The 18,744-nt window shown below is 36.5% G+C and overlaps 2 protein-coding genes across 3 annotated transcripts in view; both read left to right on the forward strand.

The window, feature by feature from the left end:
* The first annotated feature begins 5,092 nt into the window (after window positions 1-5,092).
* On the forward strand, window positions 5,093-9,409 carry LOC135153481 (uncharacterized). The gene is made up of 2 exons (XM_064096121.1): window positions 5,093-6,914; window positions 6,968-9,409. Exon 1 carries the CDS (start codon window positions 5,093-5,095, stop codon window positions 6,788-6,790), a length of 1,698 nt encoding a protein of 565 aa, XP_063952191.1. The 3' UTR covers window positions 6,791-6,914; window positions 6,968-9,409.
* Window positions 9,410-14,884: 5,475 nt separating this feature from the next.
* The window catches only part of LOC129256622 (ectopic P granules protein 5 homolog), a 50,070-nt gene continuing 46,210 nt past the window's right edge, over window positions 14,885-18,744 (forward strand). For both annotated transcript variants that reach the window (XR_010293228.1, XM_064097815.1), the window contains exons 1-2: window positions 14,885-15,594; window positions 16,945-17,143. Coding sequence is in view for 1 of the 2 variants with exons in the window: in XM_064097815.1 (XP_063953885.1) it covers window positions 15,451-15,594; window positions 16,945-17,143 (343 nt within the window). In the remaining variant the exon portion in view is untranslated. The remainder of the gene's footprint in view (window positions 15,595-16,944; window positions 17,144-18,744) is intronic.

The following is an 18,744-nucleotide window of genomic DNA, read 5'->3' on the forward strand; positions in this document are numbered from 1 at the left end:
AGAGGCTTTTGATGTTCAGCTGAAATGAGAACATTGAGATATTCAAACGATTCAAGAGTGCCAAAGTCCTTTCCAAGAATGGTGAAATTTTGATGAAGGCATACACCGACACCACCACCCGATCTCTTTATTCTTGGTGAGCTAATGAACTGGTGAGATGGGAGGTCGTTTGAGAAATCAGATAAGACCCGGCCGTCACGTTCATCACCTGTCAGCCATGTTTCAGTAAGTGCCAGGATATCCACATGTTGTGACATTACTAAGTCAGTCACCATGTGCATTTTCTTCTTAAGAGATCTCGCATTCCAAAGCACCATATGACAATGTCCAGAGCCCAGAGATGGAACAGAATGATCTTGGGAGGAATTGGAAGCCTTGTTGAAGGTTTCAGCATGCCTTCGTATGCGTCTGCCTCCTTTGCAGCCCCTGTGCCTAGGGCGTCTACTCGAGATCCCAAGTGTTGTGATTGCTTTCCAAGTACATGGGTCAATTCGATGCATGCAGCGTAGATCCAACAGTTCAGCTCTACTATACACAACTCTGCGGGTGGTATTACTATTATTTATTACACTCCGTGTAGAAGATGAAGAAGAAACTCCATTATCCTCAGCATTTTCACCAGGGCCAGGATTGGGATGTACATCACCAGCTTTTGTCAACTCAGTGCGAAATGTGCAGGTTGAATTGCTGTAGTATAAAATCCTCTTCCCTGTATAGTGATGACAATGGTGGTAGTAATGACTTCTATTCACAGACCAGGTATGAATAGATGAAGAAACAAGATCCTCATTCAAGGTGTTGGACAAACACAAAAGAACCAGTGAAAGGAAGGTGCTAATGCTGAGATCTTTCATTGTGTTCAATGTCCCCTTGGTGAACCACAATAGACTGTAGTGAAGTGACGGTACATGTATGGCTCCAAGTCAGTGCTATGGGTATAGTACAGCCCAAAACTTGAAAATTGAAACCAGAATATCAAATCAAACCAAGCACAATAAAACTCCCAAATTGTCCTGTTGTGTCAGAGAACTTGTACAGTCAAACTGGTAACAATCTTATAACCAAATTCCAGCTGAACAAGAAAAATAAAGTGAAAGTTGCAAGAGCAGTGGGAGGACAGCTGTAAGGCGCACTCACCACGGTATTGCAAAAAAAAAAAAAAAAAAAAAAAAAAAAAAAAAAAAAAAAATGTGAATGTTCCTCGGTGTTATAAAATAGGAGTGAAGAATAAATAAAAGAGAGGGCAGAAAATATTAGAAAAAAGTGTAATATAAATCCACGAAATTAAAGCCATGGCTGGTATTACATTGCTATGAGTTCGAATTGGTCTATACCTCACGTCAAACACACGAACACTCGCACTGGTTTCATTCAAACGTACGAGCAATCTCATTGTCTAACGTCGACTCTCATGACTATGAAATCAGTCATGCTACACTCGCATGTGATTGCACGAACACAATAGGAGCATAAGCAACTTACTTGTGCGACAGAGTTTACTGGCTGTTTTTGTTGTACGACAGCTGTTGCAACTGTGAAAGCCTCTGTGCGATCTTATGAGATGACTAGCGATTGATGCCTGTTGCAGCCTGTCGCACGACCAAAAGGTCGCAAATGGTCGTACGTCAGTTTTGAAAGGGGCTTTATAGAGCCTATTCTCAATGGTGCAATCAGAAGAAAATCTCCCACCCATCACTAGTAGTTTATTGCGAATGGTTACTGCGTTTCTGTGTTACTATTTGTATGGGTTACTGTTGATCAATTTAACAAGTTATATATTATTTTAAGACTTACCTGTAGAATGTGCTTTTTAATGCTTACTAAAACTCATTTTGGGCGACTTCTTGTTGGATTTAGGGTGGAAGGTAACAAATGGACTGCTAGTAAGCTGTGCCCTTTTTATTGACCCAATCTCAACTAGAACTTAAATTTGATTTTGATGATAATGTGTTGGGCGTAATTTTGAGAAGATGTTGTAAAGCTATTGATGTAGATAGACTTGGTATTATTATTAGTTGATGTTAATGGAAAATATGATTATGGTGTTATCCCCAACTACTAAGGGGGAGGGGTCAGAAAGTTCCAAACAATTTCATTGAAAATAAAAACATTGACAGGTCAAAGGTCACAGCTCATTAAATATGCAAGTTGGATTCCGCATGATAACTTACGAAATATTAAACGGATTAAAAAAATGTTGGTGTGTAGGTTGATGACACCAAAATACAGGCTAAGTTCGAATTTGGAGTCTGCAGGTCAAAGGTCACAGCTCATATGTGAGTTGGTTTCCACATGATAACTTTTGAAATATTCAACAGATTTTAAAAAATTTGGGTGTGTAGGTAGATGACACCAAAATACAGGATAAGTTTGAATTCGGAGTCCGCACGTCAAAGGTCACAGCTCATTAAATATGCAAGTTGGATTCCGCATGATAACTTATAAAATATTCAAAGTATTAATTTTTGGTGTGGAGGTAGATGACACCAAAATACAGGCTAAGTTTGAATTCCGAGTCCGCAGGTCAAAGGTCAAAGGTCACAGCTCATTATAGATATGCAAGTTGGTTTCTGCATAGTAACTTGGGGAATAATCAACAGATTTCAAAGGATTCTGTAGTTAGATGACACCAAAATACAGGCTAAGTTCGAATTCGGAGTCCGCATGTCAAAGGTCACAGCTCATTATATATGCGAGTTGGTTTCAGTGTGTATCTTTGGAAATGTTTACCAGATTTTAAAAATGTTTGGTGTCTGGGTAGATGACACCAAAATACAGTCAGGTCACATCAAATGACTTGACTGTCATATCTTTTGTTAGAGATTATTATGGAAAGGGTGAGTCTTTAGGTCAAAGGTCTAAATTTGTTCATTATATATATGCATATTGGTTTCTGCACGATGTTCAGATCAATCATATTGAATGAATTTCTGATCGGGTTAAGTGGGGGCATCTGTGTCCTTTGGACATGTCAAATTTCTAGTTTCAAGTAAATTTGCTAAGAACAACATGAAGGGATTTTCTGCACAGTATATTATGACATTTGTAACTTTAGGGAATTAGAGCAAAAATATGATTTTGCATATTACACATAAATTAGCATATTTAAAAAAAAAGCAATTGAAATAAAAAATAGTCTTGTAGATTAGGTCGCGGGCAATGTCCATGCCAATTTTTAGCGTGATTGCATGGATGATGGCCAATATCTCAAACAGGGGACTGCGAGATCTCCCATCATTTGATCTCACAAAATACTTTGGCTCAGTTAGGGCTCATGATCATAAAGTAATTGAGACAAAACTGATTTTTTTTATGTATCCATTCATTCCCATAGGAATTTGTGAGACCTTATCCTGAGCAAGCCCAACCACTTCTCCTTGAGATCCTAACCAACCATCAACTTGCTGGTGTGTTAGCACCAAACTTTGTTCCTTGCAACTGTCCTTCATCATTTGTTCATATGTACACAGAAGTAGTTAGGGCTACAGTTAAGAACATGCAGGATCTTGCTTTTATGCTCCTGACTAAGGTAGGATTTATTTTCTCTTTAAAATGAAATCCAACAAAAATAGAAACGAAAATCAGAGAACCAGCTACTTTTAGGCGAAAGTTTGAACAATATCACACAAATGATGAGCCAAGAATTATAAAGATGTACTAAGCATTCCTCACTAAACCTACGTATTTGAATTTCCTATTTACTGCATAGGTAATGCCATAGTGATGTATTCGGTGCAATATAAAAAAAAAGATTAGGTTAAAATTCAGAAGTGACATTTTCCTTTATTAGGAAATTGTTGTACATGCAACTCTTCCTGTAGTAACTTTTCCACATTTCTTTTTTCAAGATTTTTGTTTTTACTCCTATTTTCTATGTGAAGCGTTGTGGCCCAGTGGATTAGTCTCCGGATTTTGAAACAGAGGGTTGTTTGTTCAAAAACAGCCACGGCGTAGTTTCCTTCAGCAAGAAATTAATCCACATTGTGCTGCACTCAACCCAGGTGAGGTGAATGGGTAGGAATCTATTCCTTGAAATGCAGAGCACGTGAAAGCTGCTTGAGCTACAGCCAGGGTAATAATATCCAAGTCCCTTGGAAGCGCATAGAGATGTTATTCATAATGTGTTATGCGCTATACAAGAACTGACAATTATTATTATCATCAATATGTTCCAGAGGCGGTGGAACATCTAGGCTCAGACAATGAAAGTGGAGGGGCACTTTTTGTCTGCCAAACAATAGGTGCCCCTCCACTTTCATTGTATGAGTCTGACCTTTCGTTGCCTCTGATATGTTCGCTAAATAGCGAGTTCATTGCTGAGCATTGATAGGCTTGAAATGTATTTTATTTTATTTATTATTAGTTTGACATAGCTTATTGGTTGGAGCAGTACCATCCCACACATTCTACCTGTTCTCAGCTCATCACCATTATTACTGAGGCATTGGTTGCCTGTGGAGGAAGACAGGATTCAGACTCTATACCTCTCCCTCATTATGAAGTTTACAGATCGCATCTACAAACCGTCTTTCTCTATAATTTCCCTCAGCATTATTCCTTTGTTATTCACATAGTCATGAAAGGTAAGTTATCTTCAACTTATCTAATTTTATAAATCTGATGTTGAGTTATCATATTATGCATCACTGATGACCCTTGTGCTAAATGAGGTAGCCCATTTTCCCCTTTTTTAGTAGGAGCATGTATCCTATAACATTAATAATTGTTTTTTTTATTTACATGCTTGTTAGAATTTAGAATCTTAAATGGATCATTGCACTTCGGGAGCAGCTGATGTTTCAAGTTTCATTTATTTCTCCTCAAGAGATCAAGATAAAAATACATAAAAAATAGACAATGTAAATACAATGAACGTCAAATTTAAAGAAAGTGAGGAAGGTAATGACCAAAAAGGAAGAAACCTTGTGTGAGGCCAACCCATATGTAATATCGTTCTCAATCTTGTATCTTGTATTTGTCTTCAAAAACTCTATAACACACGCAATATACAGTACATGTACATGTAGGTTGAAAAACTATATTTTAGTGATGGCCTTCTGTTGTGTTTAACTCCTATACATACACTATAAAAATGTACACTGTACATTCAGGGTACATTGTACTAATTACATTGTACATTCAGGATACATTGTACATTCAGGATACATTGTACGTTCAGGATACATTGTACATTCAGGATACATTGTACGTTCAGGATACATTGTACGTTCAGGATACATTGCACATTCAGGATACATTGTACATTCAGGATACATTGTACATTCAGGATACATTGTACATTCAGGATACATCGTACATTCAGGATACATCGTACATTCAGGATACATTGTACATTCAGGGTACATCGTACATTCAGGATACATTGTACATTCAGGATACATTGTACATTCAGGATACATCGTACATTCAGGATACATCGTACATTCAGGATACATCGTACATTCAGGATCGTACATTCAGGATACATTGTACATTCAGGATACATTGTACGTTCAGGATACATTGTACATTCAGGATACATTGTACATTCAGGGTACATTGTACATTCAGGATACATCGTACATTCAGGATACATTGTACGTTCAGGATACATCGTACATTCAGGATACATTGTACATTCAGTGTACATTGTACATTCAGGATACATTGTACATTCAGGATACATTTTACATTCAGGATACATTGTACATTCAGGATACATCTTACATTCAGTGTACATTGTACATTCAGGATACATTGTACGTTCAGGATACATTGTACATTCAGGATACATTGTACATTCAGAATACATCGTACATTGTACATTCAGGATACATTGTACGTTCAGGATACATCGTACATTCAGGATACATTGTACATTCAGTGTACATTGTACATTCAGGATACATTGTACATTCAGGATACATTTTACATTCAGGATACATTGTACATTCAGGATACATTTTACATTCAGTGTACATTGTACATTCAGGATACATTGTACATTCAGGATACATCGTACATTCAGGATACATTGTACATTCAGGATACATTGTACATTCAGGATACATCGTACATTCAGGATACATCGTACATTCAGGATACATTGTACGTTCAGGATACATTGTACATTCAGGATACATTGTACATTCAGAATACATCGTACATTGTACATTCAGGATACATTGTACGTTCAGGATACATTGTACATTCAGGATACATTGTACATTCAGGATACATCGTACATTCAGGATACATCGTACATTCAGGGTACATTGTACATTCAGGATACATCGTACATTCAGGATACATTGTACATTCAGGGTACATCGTACATTCAGGATACATTGTACATTCAGGATACATTGTACGTTCAGGATACATTGTACATTCAGGATACATTGTACATTCAGGATACATCGTATATTCAGGATACATCGTACATTCAGGGTACATTGTACATTCAGGATGCATTGTACATTCAGGGTACATCGTACATTCAGGATACATTGTACGTTCAGGATACATTGTACATTCAGGATACATCGTACATTGTACATTCAGGATACATTGTACGTTCAGGATACATTGTACATTCAGGATACATTGTACATTCAGGATACATTGTACATTCAGGATACATTGTACATTCAGGGTACATCGTACATTCAGGATACATCGTACATTCAGGATACATTGTACGTTCAGGATACATTGTACATTCAGGATACATTGTACATTCAGGATACATTGTACATTCAGGGTACATTGTACATTCAGGATACATTGAACATTCAGGATACATTGTACATTCAGGATACATCGTACATTCAGGATACATTGTACATTCAGGATACATTGTACGTTCAGGATACATTGTACATTCAGGATACATTGTACATTCAGAATACATCGTATATTGTACATTCAGGATACATTGTACATTCAGGATACATTGTACATTCAGGATACATTGTACATTCAGGATACATTGTACATTCAGGATACATTGTACATTCAGGATACATCGTACATTCAGGATACATCGTACATTCAGGATACATCGTACATTCAGGATACATTGTACATTCAGGATACATTGTACATTCAGGGTACATTGTACATTCAGGATACATTGAACATTCAGGATACATTGTACATTCGGGATACATCGTACATTCGGGATACATCGTACATTCAGGATACATCGTACATTCAGGATACATCGTACATTCAGGATACATCGTACATTCAGGATACATTGTACGTTCAGGATACATTGTACATTCAGGATACATTGTACATTCAGGGTACATTGTACATTCAGGATACATCGTACATTCAGGATACATTGTACGTTCAGGATACATTGTACATTCAGGATACATCGTACATTCAGGGTACATCATACATTCAGGATACATTGTACTTTCAGGGTACATTGTACTAATTACATTGTACATTCAGGATACATCGTACATTCAGGGTACATCGTACATTCAGGATACATTGTACATTCAGGATACATTGTACTAATTACATGTACATTCAGGATACATCGTACATTCAGGCATGGGCGTCAATCGGTGGGGGACGGGGGGGACGTGTCCCCCCCCATGATTTTTTCAGGGGGGGACACAATATCAAATGTCCCCCCCCCCATGTTTTTGTCACAAAAGAAGTGTGACCATCTGGGGGGGGGATATGATCATACCTTCTCAAGGAAATAAGAGTTGATTCCCTTAAAAAATATAAAGAAAAAAAACAACTGTCATGTAACTTTTCGATGCAATTAACGGTGGGTAAATTCGCATTCAAAAGCAGCGCAGCTAGCCGTCTATGAGCCGTTCCTGTATACGTACGACGCCGGGGTACGCGCGAGCACCCACATGGAAACCCGCACGTGCGTGGTGGGTTTTTTTCATGTGGGTATGCACGGCATGACAGCATAGGCGGATCCAGGGGGGCCCGGCCCCCCCCCCCCCCATTGGCGGAGCAAAAAAAAAAGCAAAACAAAGGGAAAGAAAGAAAAAAAGAGAAGAAGGGAAAAGAGAGGAGAAAAAAAGAAAGGGAAACATAAAAGGAGGAAGACGAGTGAATAAGATAAGGGGAAGACTTGGAGAGTAATAATAAAAAATCTTTCATGCCGGGATATAAAATTTTTGCTTGCGCTCGCATCGCCTTTTAGGTGATTTACATATCTTGCTCAATATGGAGCTTAAATATTTAATCTTGAAGTCAATTTAAAAAACATATTTCAGCTCGAAAATTTAACTTTCATTATTTTGTTTGATTTGCAAGTTTGATTTTTTTAAAGTGTTCTGTAAAATTTTTGTTTTATGGTCTGAATATTAACATTTTCTGCTTGCGCTGCGCGCTCGCAAAATTTGATTTGTCAGGTACCTATTATTTTCCTGTATTCCATAAAGTTATCAAAATATCCCTATTCAGGTCAGATTGTGAAAACGTATCAGCTAGCGCTGCATGCTCGCATTTTGATTGGTGAGTTATGTTTATCTCAATATTAATTCTAAAACAAACTACTTAAAATCCCCATTTGATCACATGCAGTTTATCAGAAATTTCGGTTCGCGATTTCCGCTCGCATTGATTGTTGAAATAATTATATCAACTCATGCATCTTTATTCATAATTACAAAAATGCTTTAAATGTCCAGTTTTCAGGCCATAATATTAAGAGATTTCGCGCTCTCATGCTTAGGAAGAGAAATAGGAAGATAGTCATCATTTTCATATGATGACATAATGTCCCGGTCCGCTATGTCAAAACTCAAAGTAATAATAATGAAACTTATCAGCTTTTTTTTAACTGTGATCCATATCCACCTCACAATTTTCCCACAAAGTGCTTGAAAAACAGAGCTTAAATTGACCCTTTTCAGAGCGGAATATCATATATTTTTAGCTCGCGCTTTGTGCTCGCTTTATTGATTTTCATGATAAGAAATGTATTTAAATTACCCTAATTCTACATGTTCTAGGTCGAAATCTGAAACACGCGTTTATTTAGATACGCAGCTGGTTCTCAATTTAAATCATTATCCAGTTTCAGATCACAATATAAAAAATTGTCTGCTCGCGCTTTGCGCTCGCATTATTAATGTAGGAAAATTTCCAATTACTCATTTTCATGATTTACAAATCATGAATAGAGTGTCCAGAATTTTTCCGCTCGCGCTTCGCGCTCGCATCAATTGTTTAGTTATATACTTATCCTTTTCACGATTACAAAAAGTGCTTAGACTTTCCATTCTTGAGGTAGAAATATCAAAATTTCCAGCTCGCGCTTCGCGCTCGCATTATTTGGTAGTTAAAATATGTAACGTCATCATGGCTAACACGCAGCCGTTAACAGATCAGATCAAAGCGTATATCAAAAAAAAAAAAAAAAAAATTTGTGCTCGCGCTCTGCGCTCGCATTATTTATGTAGGAAGCCGATTTCCAATTACTCATCATTTTCATGATTTACAAAATATGAATAGAGTGTCCAATTTTTAGGTTTGAATTTCGAATTTTTCAGCTCGCGCTTCGCGCTCGCATTAATTATTTAGCTATATACTTAACCTTTTTCATTCTTCCGGTAAAAATGTCAACATTTTCAGCTCGCGCTTCGCATTATTTGATAGTTGAAATATGTAACGTCTTCATGGCTAACAAGCTGCCGGTAACAGATCCTTTTTTATCAGATGAAAACGTATATTAAAAATTTCTGCTCGCGCTTCGCGCTCGCAGCAATTATTTAGTTAGATACACATCTCGTTTAGGATCATAAACATTGCCCAAAATTTTTTGAATTTTAAAACAAAATACATAAAATAAACAAAAAGCTCGCACTTTTTAAATAAGGCTTATGATATTATATATGTGGGCCATCCTGGGAAAATGGGTATTATAGGTGAAATTTTGGATTTTGGTTTTTTTATGTTTTCTGGTACATGGACACATGTACAATGTGTATACAAAATATTATAGTCTAATTCATATTTAAATTAGAGATATGGCCAATTGAATCAGGGGTACCCCCCCCCCCCTGCCTGGCTGTATGGGTCGTCATGGTAGTCGGGCTTATTATTCATCTTTTCATGATAGGGACATGTTGGTTCTTTTGTAACGCCCAACATACCTGGCATAGGCGAGGTGATCTTTTGTAGTGCAGACATAATTTTTATATATACACAGCTAGGCGAATACAATAAAACAAATTATTCTACATATTCAACCACACCCACACTAGAACCCACACCCACACACTCACATTACATGCAAAAAAAACCCTTATGGAGACTATTTGTCATACTATATATAGTTCGTCATAGCGCGTAGTTTTAACATGAGAGGAGGTTCCCAGATCCAATGACCAGGGGAAGATGGGGTTGGGTTATTCATCTGATTTTTTTTTTGTTGGGGGGGGGGAGGGGCAGCTTATCATTTTTTGGGGGGGTGCCCACCCCCACAGGCGCCGCAGAACATTTTTTGAAAATGGGAGGGGCTGTCCATGCAAAAAAGAAATCACAATCAAATGGTAATTTTTTACATGTTTATACATGCGTTCTGGGGAAAAAAAGTGGGGCCAAAGCCCCTGCCCACCTCCATCCTAGATTTGTCCCTGCCCTTAACCCCCCCCCCCCCAAAAAAAAAAAAGAAGACACCACCATGCTGTTTGACCATACTTCACTTTTTCGCAAAGTAAAATCTAAAAAAAAATCATGCTTAAGCTTTGGAAAATAACCACAAACAAAATTCAATTTTGCAAAACCAAGTTTTTTCGGTGGCAATACACAATAGTGAAAAGCTGATGCGAGCTACATTTCATAAAGATTTAATATGACAGCAACTCTTGATGAAATATCAACTTTCATTGAACTAGCGAATCAGGAAGCAGAAGGTTCACTGTTTTCATGGTAGTTTTCATTCGAGCAAGGGATCATATCCATATTTAATGAAATGGGCCACATTTGGTTTCTTTTTAGGGATGGGGTAGTCATGAAAATATATTTCACAAATTGCTGCCAAATTATCTGGATCACTGAAGGATTTTTTTTAGGTCACTTCGTTTGAAAAGAAGAATAAAACTGTGCATAAAAACTTGGCTCCACATATTAATACGACAGGTATTATAACTAACAAATACTCACAAATACATAGTCATCTTTTCTCTGCTACACTCTGTACACGTGTGTAATGATATGCGTTGTAAACATCTTATGCTTGAATAAAAAAATAATATCAGAGTTTAATTCTTGATATGGAAGAGACTACATACATTTACTCTCTTCTATGCAGCAGTATTAGCAAAACTCAGGAATGTGCATCGCTCTCCACTGTCCAAATTTGCACTAAAAATTATATAATTACGATAATCTCTCCTTAGTGTGTGTGTTTAACATTATCACAAACTTCTTAATACAGCAGCAAACTTACCACATTTCAATTTTCTACAATGACATCCTTCTAATGGGTTAGCATACGTTACAAATTAAGTTTAATTTTTTTATCGAAAAACTTCAGAGTTTGTTCATTCAAAGTAAAACATGTATTCATTGTTCAATTTCCTCTCCTACCGGGGAGGCCGCGAGGTGCCTTGTCCTCATCTAAGATCTTTCCATATATCATATTCCCTCTATTTGGAAAATCCAGTTGATAGCTTATCTGGGAGTATCTGAGAGACTATGTCATCAGGGATCACCAAAGGGGATAATTTTCTTCCTCTGCATTGTTTGCTTTCTTCATGTTCCAGTCTTAAAAATGCCACGTTCCGATGACTCAAATCTACATGTTTGATGAATGCAATTGAAAAGTTCACCGATATTAATGTGTTATAAAAACAGTCACATTACACTCTCATTTCTTCATGATTCATGGACATTTATCAACAACATGATATTTAAAATACATTAACTTTTCACTCTTTGGCTTTGTGTAAATGTTACTTGTATTTCTAATAAAGGTGGAAGTACTCCCTGATGTCATATTTTTCTACCAAAAAAAGATTTAACTATTGTTGGGTAAAAAAATCCGTCCAAAATTCATGAGATGTTCATATTTAAATGTTTAATTTGATATATCACTTGCAAAAAGCTTTCTCTGCATGAGCTTTTATCCAAATTCTATATTTTCTTTTCATTTGTTATTGTTTTTATCATTTTATATTTTTTTATATTTTCCATAATTCTAGATTTCATGTACTAATAGTGGTAAAATAAATTTTAAAACAATATCTTATAAAACGGCAATTAATTCGTGGAAAAATCGGTTACAACTGACATGATAAAGTCAAAACTGGCACACTATTTCCATATAGAATATGGATAAAGCATGGAAAGCTACCTGAAGCTGTGGTAATGGTGAATCCCATAACAGAGTCTTAAAGTACTTCTTGAAGGGCTGCTGTCAGCTGTATGTTGGTTCTGAGATGTCTTGTCCTCACTGCACTAATATAGTTGCTCTGTAGATCCCGTGCCTTTAACATGTTTAACACAACGAAAGAAAACAAGGCCAATTAGTTAACCAATTTTCAGAGTTAAAGTTGATTTAAAAAAAAAAAACTACTTAAGAAAAAAAAATAAAAATAAAAAACAAGTAAAACTATAATTTATTTTTATTTTCAAAAATATGTCTTTTCATTTTTTTTTTTAAATATTGAATGATTTTGTGTAGAAAGTTGGCGAACCTCATGTAATGTAGCTCGACCAGATTGTAGAAAAAACAAGAAATACCCCCCACACCCGCCCCCAAAATATATTGTTATTTTTTAATAAATTTCTTATAAATTGTGACAATCTGTTTTCTAGTTATAATTTCGATATCATTTGCACAGCTTTGGTGAAGCTCATACCAAATAGACCACACCCCCTCCGAAAAAAAAACAAATTTGAAATCAGAAGTCCGACAAATAAGAATTTTGTTAGAAGAGGGGATTTGAAAAATTTCCATAATTAACCGATTTAAAAGGGTACTCCGAGCTGAAAATAATTTCATCAAATGTAAGCAAATGCTGCAAATTTCATCAAAATCTGATAACAACTAGATCTAAAAGGGTTTTTCATGCATTATAAAAACAGTTATATGCACGTCTTAATAAATATTCGTTAGATGGGCTGATGATGACACCCCACTTTAACTTTTCTTATAACAAAACATGAAATCATACTTATTTTATTTGGTCATACGTGTGTGAATGATATGTCACCTTTTTGCATTAATTAATATCTAGTCTTGGAGGGGGGGGGGGGATAGAACAAACATAATTTCATGTAACAAGGTGAGACATCTTTGCATCAGTTTGTCAAGTAAATTCATAAAAACATGCATAGAACTGTTTCACCGAAATCCATATCTTTAAATTATCATAGCTCTTTTACTCCTTGTCCAATTTTATTTTTTTTTATATACATTTTTTACAAACTTGTTGCATGTGATAGATTTAACTTAAATGGTTACAAGTATGTAACGAAGGCCTATCTAAGTACGTGCAGATCTAGATCTAGTTGATAGCCTAGGCATACATAAGTTAGATCTTAAAAAGGCCGTCAAAGTCCCGGACAAATACTGCGAATCGCTGCAGCAGTCGCATGTAATTTGACGTTTAAAGTCGTTCCTAAAAAAGCTCTCTCTCGATCGATCCACATAAACACGCAACACAAAATTCACATTCACGTGTTTAGTTGCCATGTTCCTCGCATCGCAATTATCAATGAATTTAACAAAACAACTCAATCTGCAACATAATTTAACTTACCTTCATGGATTTCAGCCAAGGGAATTAAATTCAATCAACATGTATCCGAACCCGCCACCAAATATATCGAGCCGATATCCACAGTTCTGAAAAATAAAAATGCGCCTGACATTTTTTTTTATTTCCCGCGGGTTGTTTGTTTTGTTTTTCCTCGCGACGCGCGCCAGACAAAAGTTTGATGACACGCGTATTTAAATGACGTCCTAGCGCATTTATTGTCTCTCACCAATAGTCTGGTTTTTGCGCGACGCCACACATATATAAATATATTACCCCTTCAAAGAAACAAACAAAAATTAACTTCGAGCGGCCGATCGGGGAAAATGTGGGTGAAAAAAAATTCCGCCCCCCCCCTATTGGCGAAGGCTGGATCCGCCCCTGTGACATACGGTACATGTAGCGGTGGAGTATGACGAAAGTGTAATGGATCTGGAAAGTATACCTATAAAAGTGACATGCTTGCATGTTGCTATTGTGTCCCCCTCATGCTCAAGTTTGGATTGACGCCCATGCATTCAGGGTACATCGTACATTCAGGATACATTGTACTTTCAGGGTACATTGTACTAATTACATTGTACATTCAGGATACATCGTACATTCAGGGTACATCGTACATTCAGGATACATTGTACATTCAGTATACATTGTACATTTAGAATACATTGTACATTCAGGGTACATTGTACATTCAGGGTATATTGTACTTTCAGGATACATTGTACATTCAGGATACATCGTACATTCAAGATATATTGTACTTTCAGGGTACATTTTACGTTCGGGGTACAATGTACATTGTGTGGAGCGTTGTGGCCCAGTGGATTAGTCTTCGGACTTTGAAACAGAGGGTCGTGGGTTCGAATCCCAGCCATGGCGTAATTTCCTTCAAGAAACTGATCCACAACGTGCTGCACTCAACCCAGGTGAGGTAAATGGGTACCGGTAGGAAGTAATTCCTTAAAAAGCTGTGTGCGCTTTAAACGCCTAGCTTAGCCAGGTAATATAGGAGCGCCTTGAGCACCTAACAAGGTGGATATGTGCGCAATATAAATACCCTATATTATTATTATTATCACTACATTCAGGATACATTGAACATTCAGGATACATTGTACATTCAGGATACATTGAACATTCAGGATACATTGTACATTCGGGATACATTGTACATTCAGGGTACATTGTACATTCAGGATACATTGAACATTCAGGATACATTGTACATTCAGGATACATTGAACGTTCAGGATACATTGTACATTCAGGGTATATTGTATGCACTTGCTTAGATACATCCAGAGTGGATGTACCAAGATTTTCTCTCTATACCGATCCTCATTTATTTTTAAAAATTGGTTTATATAACCGAAATTCTAAAATAGTTCCTATAAATATTATATGCTGAATTTTTGAACTTTTTGAAACCCTATGGAAATAGTTTTATTCAATATTTTTTTGTAAAATTCTATTACCAAAATAATCAGTGGCAGATCCAGGATTTTCAAAGGGGGGGGGGGGGAGCACACCTAGGTAAAAAGATTATATTTGCATTACAAATTTTGATTAAGGCTCTCAAAGGGGGGCACGGGTGGATGTGCCCTCCTGCCCACTCGATCCACCTATGAAAATAATATATTAATAGAATATTGTGCTTTGTCGGATTTTAACATTTTATTTTTCTATAGGTATGGAAGAAAAGAACTTGAAGCTGAAAATCCTGGAGGATATCTTGAAGACACTAAACTGTCATATACTTCCACAGTTTGGAGATATTGGACCAAAACAGATTGAGAAACTTGTACAAGAAGAAACGCTTCTCTCAGTTGGTGAAGTAAGTCATACACACAACGCCAAATCGTTGTTGTAGAAAACAAACCCCGATATCATCACCCCGGGCCAGCTATTTAAGTATCTAAACTTGTGTTTCTTGACCTCGATGGGTCCGAAAAAAACTAAACCAATTACATATGCAGCGCGCCGATTCAAGCAAACTCGCTCGCCATCGCATGCAGTTATTTTTATTTCTCTTTGATAGTTTCATTATTTCAGGGCCGATTTTCTTTGTTCGAAACTGAAAACAGAATAACATTGGATTTCAAAATACAATATGCCTTTGAAAACTTGATTAAATATCAAATGAAATAATTCAATTCCGAAAGGCCTGCTACAGGCAGAGCTGCTCTTACGTACATGTAATATAACCTTTTGTTTACGGTCTACTGTTGGCTTGCCTGATAAGAGGGCTTATCGGCGATACAGGGTTGATAGCGCTTTGCATATGCAGCGTGACGATTCAATCAAACTCTGCGGCCCATCAGCGCATGCAATCATTTTTATTCTCTTTAACAGTTTCCTTTTTTCAGGGTCGATTTTCTTTGTTCAAAATTGAAAACAAATTAACATTTGATTTTCAAAATGCAATATGCCTTTGAAAACCTGATTTGATATCAAATACAATAATTTAATTCCGAAAGGCCTACTACAGGCAGAGCTGCTCTTAAGTAATATCACAGCTGTTAACCCTCAGGCTTGCGCCTGCGGAGGAGAAACGTTACATAAGAGGGATTATCGGGCGATTCAGGGTTGATAGCGCTTGGGAATGAAATATCTTGGTTCCTCCAACGAGGATTTTGTTAAGGGGGTATACATGTAGGACCATTAGCTGCGTCGGCAAATTCTGCAACGAGGGTTTGACGCGATGCATACATGCATGACTGAAATAGAATATGAATCTCCATCACAAAATGACCAATAAATCATAGTTTATTCGTGTAAACAGGAGAATAGGAGATGAAAAACAAAAAAATAATTAGTTTGTATTGTTTCAAGAAAGGGTAACACATGTACATCAATCTATCACCTGTATATATTTCACTTTGTACTTTTGTTATATGCTTTTGTTGTGTATGGGCATTGCATTCCTTTCATTTGTTCATCACACTTTGATGACTTTTTTTCTCTCTGTATGCTGAAGAAAAGATTTTTAGGCCCATGCACCTGTAAGTTAATGGAATATATTTGATAAAAATCAATAAATTGAGCATAAGTGTGCCATATTAATTTGAACATATTATACTTTCTTCTACCTGTTGATGGTGCTTTTAATTTATTTATTTTTAAGCTTGAAGAAAGCTTGATGTGAATGAGTAATTACTCTCACTCTAATTTCTTTATTTAATAGCTTGAAGAAAGCGTGGTATGGATGGGTAATTACTTCTCTAATCAAAGACATAGCAAGCAAGATCTTCTTCGGTTTGGTCTTTACAGTCATTGGAAAGATTACATGCCAACACTTTCTAGTTTCCTGGGCTATCTTGCTCTCAATTTTGTCCTGAAAGAAGCAAAGAGGCTCCAAGAGACTGATGGAAATATCGAACAAGGTATCAATTTGTGCTACCATTTATAATTTTTGTTTATCAAGTTGTGTGTCCACTGTGCTCCCTTTTCATTTCTGTCGTCTTTCTTTCTTTCCTTTCCCTTTCTTTCTTTCTTTCTTTCTTTCTTTCTTTCTTTCTTTCTTTCTTTCTTTCTTTCTTTCTTTCTTTCTTTCTTTCTTTCTTTCTTTCTTTCTTTCTTTCTTTCTTTCTTTCTTTCTTTCTTTCTTTCTTTCTTTCTCTCTCCTTTCTTAGTTTTCATTTATTTTTTTTATTTTGTTGTTTTATACTGGCTTAAACTTTATTTTTATATTTTCATATTTCACATTTAAGCTGTGTAACTCAGTCTCTTTCCATGGCTTCCAAATTACACAATGATATCTTTCCTAGTACTTCCTCTTTGACTTTTCTCGGATCATCCACCTAATATGATAATTATGATTAAGTTTCCTGTCCATTATTTCCAGCGGGTTCACTTTTCAACTCCTAGATCAAGGTTACGCCAAACAAATAATGTCACTCTCTATGGCAGCCCTATACACTAACTTCATTTTTTTACTTGTTTGATTTGCACCTGTTGCTCCATAGATAACCACCCCCCCCATTATATATTTTTCCTTCAAATTTGTCTCATGCATCCATATCAGAGTAATAAATGTAATTAGATTCAGGGGTCACAATGTTAATGGTATTAAAAAGGACTCATTATTTGCTTGAAAATGAACTACAGATAAATAGAAACATTATAGCTGTCATCTTCAAACTTGGCTCCTTTATACCTTTCTGAGTGATCATGATCTGAACAAATTTTGGGGTTACAAGGTCAAATATCCTAGTTCAGAGTGTTCATTGTTAACATAAAAAAAAGGTTCATTCTTGTGATGAAACAAAGGATTGTTTGATCAATTAGACTCAAAATTGGCACATACATGTACATGTATGTGCATCTTGTAGTAGGGATTATCCAAGTAAATTAGGGGATCATGACATCTATGGTTAACCCTATTCAGCCCGGGAAGCCCCTCAACATATTTTCTGTTAATCTGAAATGTGAGAAGATTGTGGTGCAATGTTTGAGTTTATTCTTAAGACCAAATTCGCAACTCTGTTTACATAGTTCCGAAGTTATGCAACATTTTGTAAGCGCATGTCATACCTAAAATTGCTGAAAAAGTTCTCTTGGTACATTAGAGTAACTCTTTGTATCTTGCTTATACATGTACATGTAGCTTACACATGGCAGGACCTCAACTTCAAAGTTCTCTTGGTACGTAAGACTTTGAGAGAAACAGTCTTGGGGCACATGTCTGAAAAGCATTGTCACCAGCTTTAGTATTTGTCCGTGGAATATGGAGTAGAGTAATGTCCGTAATCGTGCGAAGCCCGGGACGTTCTGACTGATGTAGGCGGATGAGAGAGTCCATGTAGTGTGGAGCTTCATTATGGACAATCTTGAAAACAATGGTCATAATCTTGAAGACAATACGTTGCTTCACTGGAAGCCAATGCAACTCTCTTAACAGAGTAGTAACATGATCGTGCTTATGAGCTTTGAAAATCAACTCGGCTGCACGGTTTTGGACCCTCTGAAGACGTTGCATCTGTGA

Source organism: Lytechinus pictus, chromosome 3 (genome assembly GCF_037042905.1).
Source record: "Lytechinus pictus isolate F3 Inbred chromosome 3, Lp3.0, whole genome shotgun sequence".
Lineage (NCBI taxonomy): Eukaryota > Metazoa > Echinodermata > Echinoidea > Temnopleuroida > Toxopneustidae > Lytechinus > Lytechinus pictus.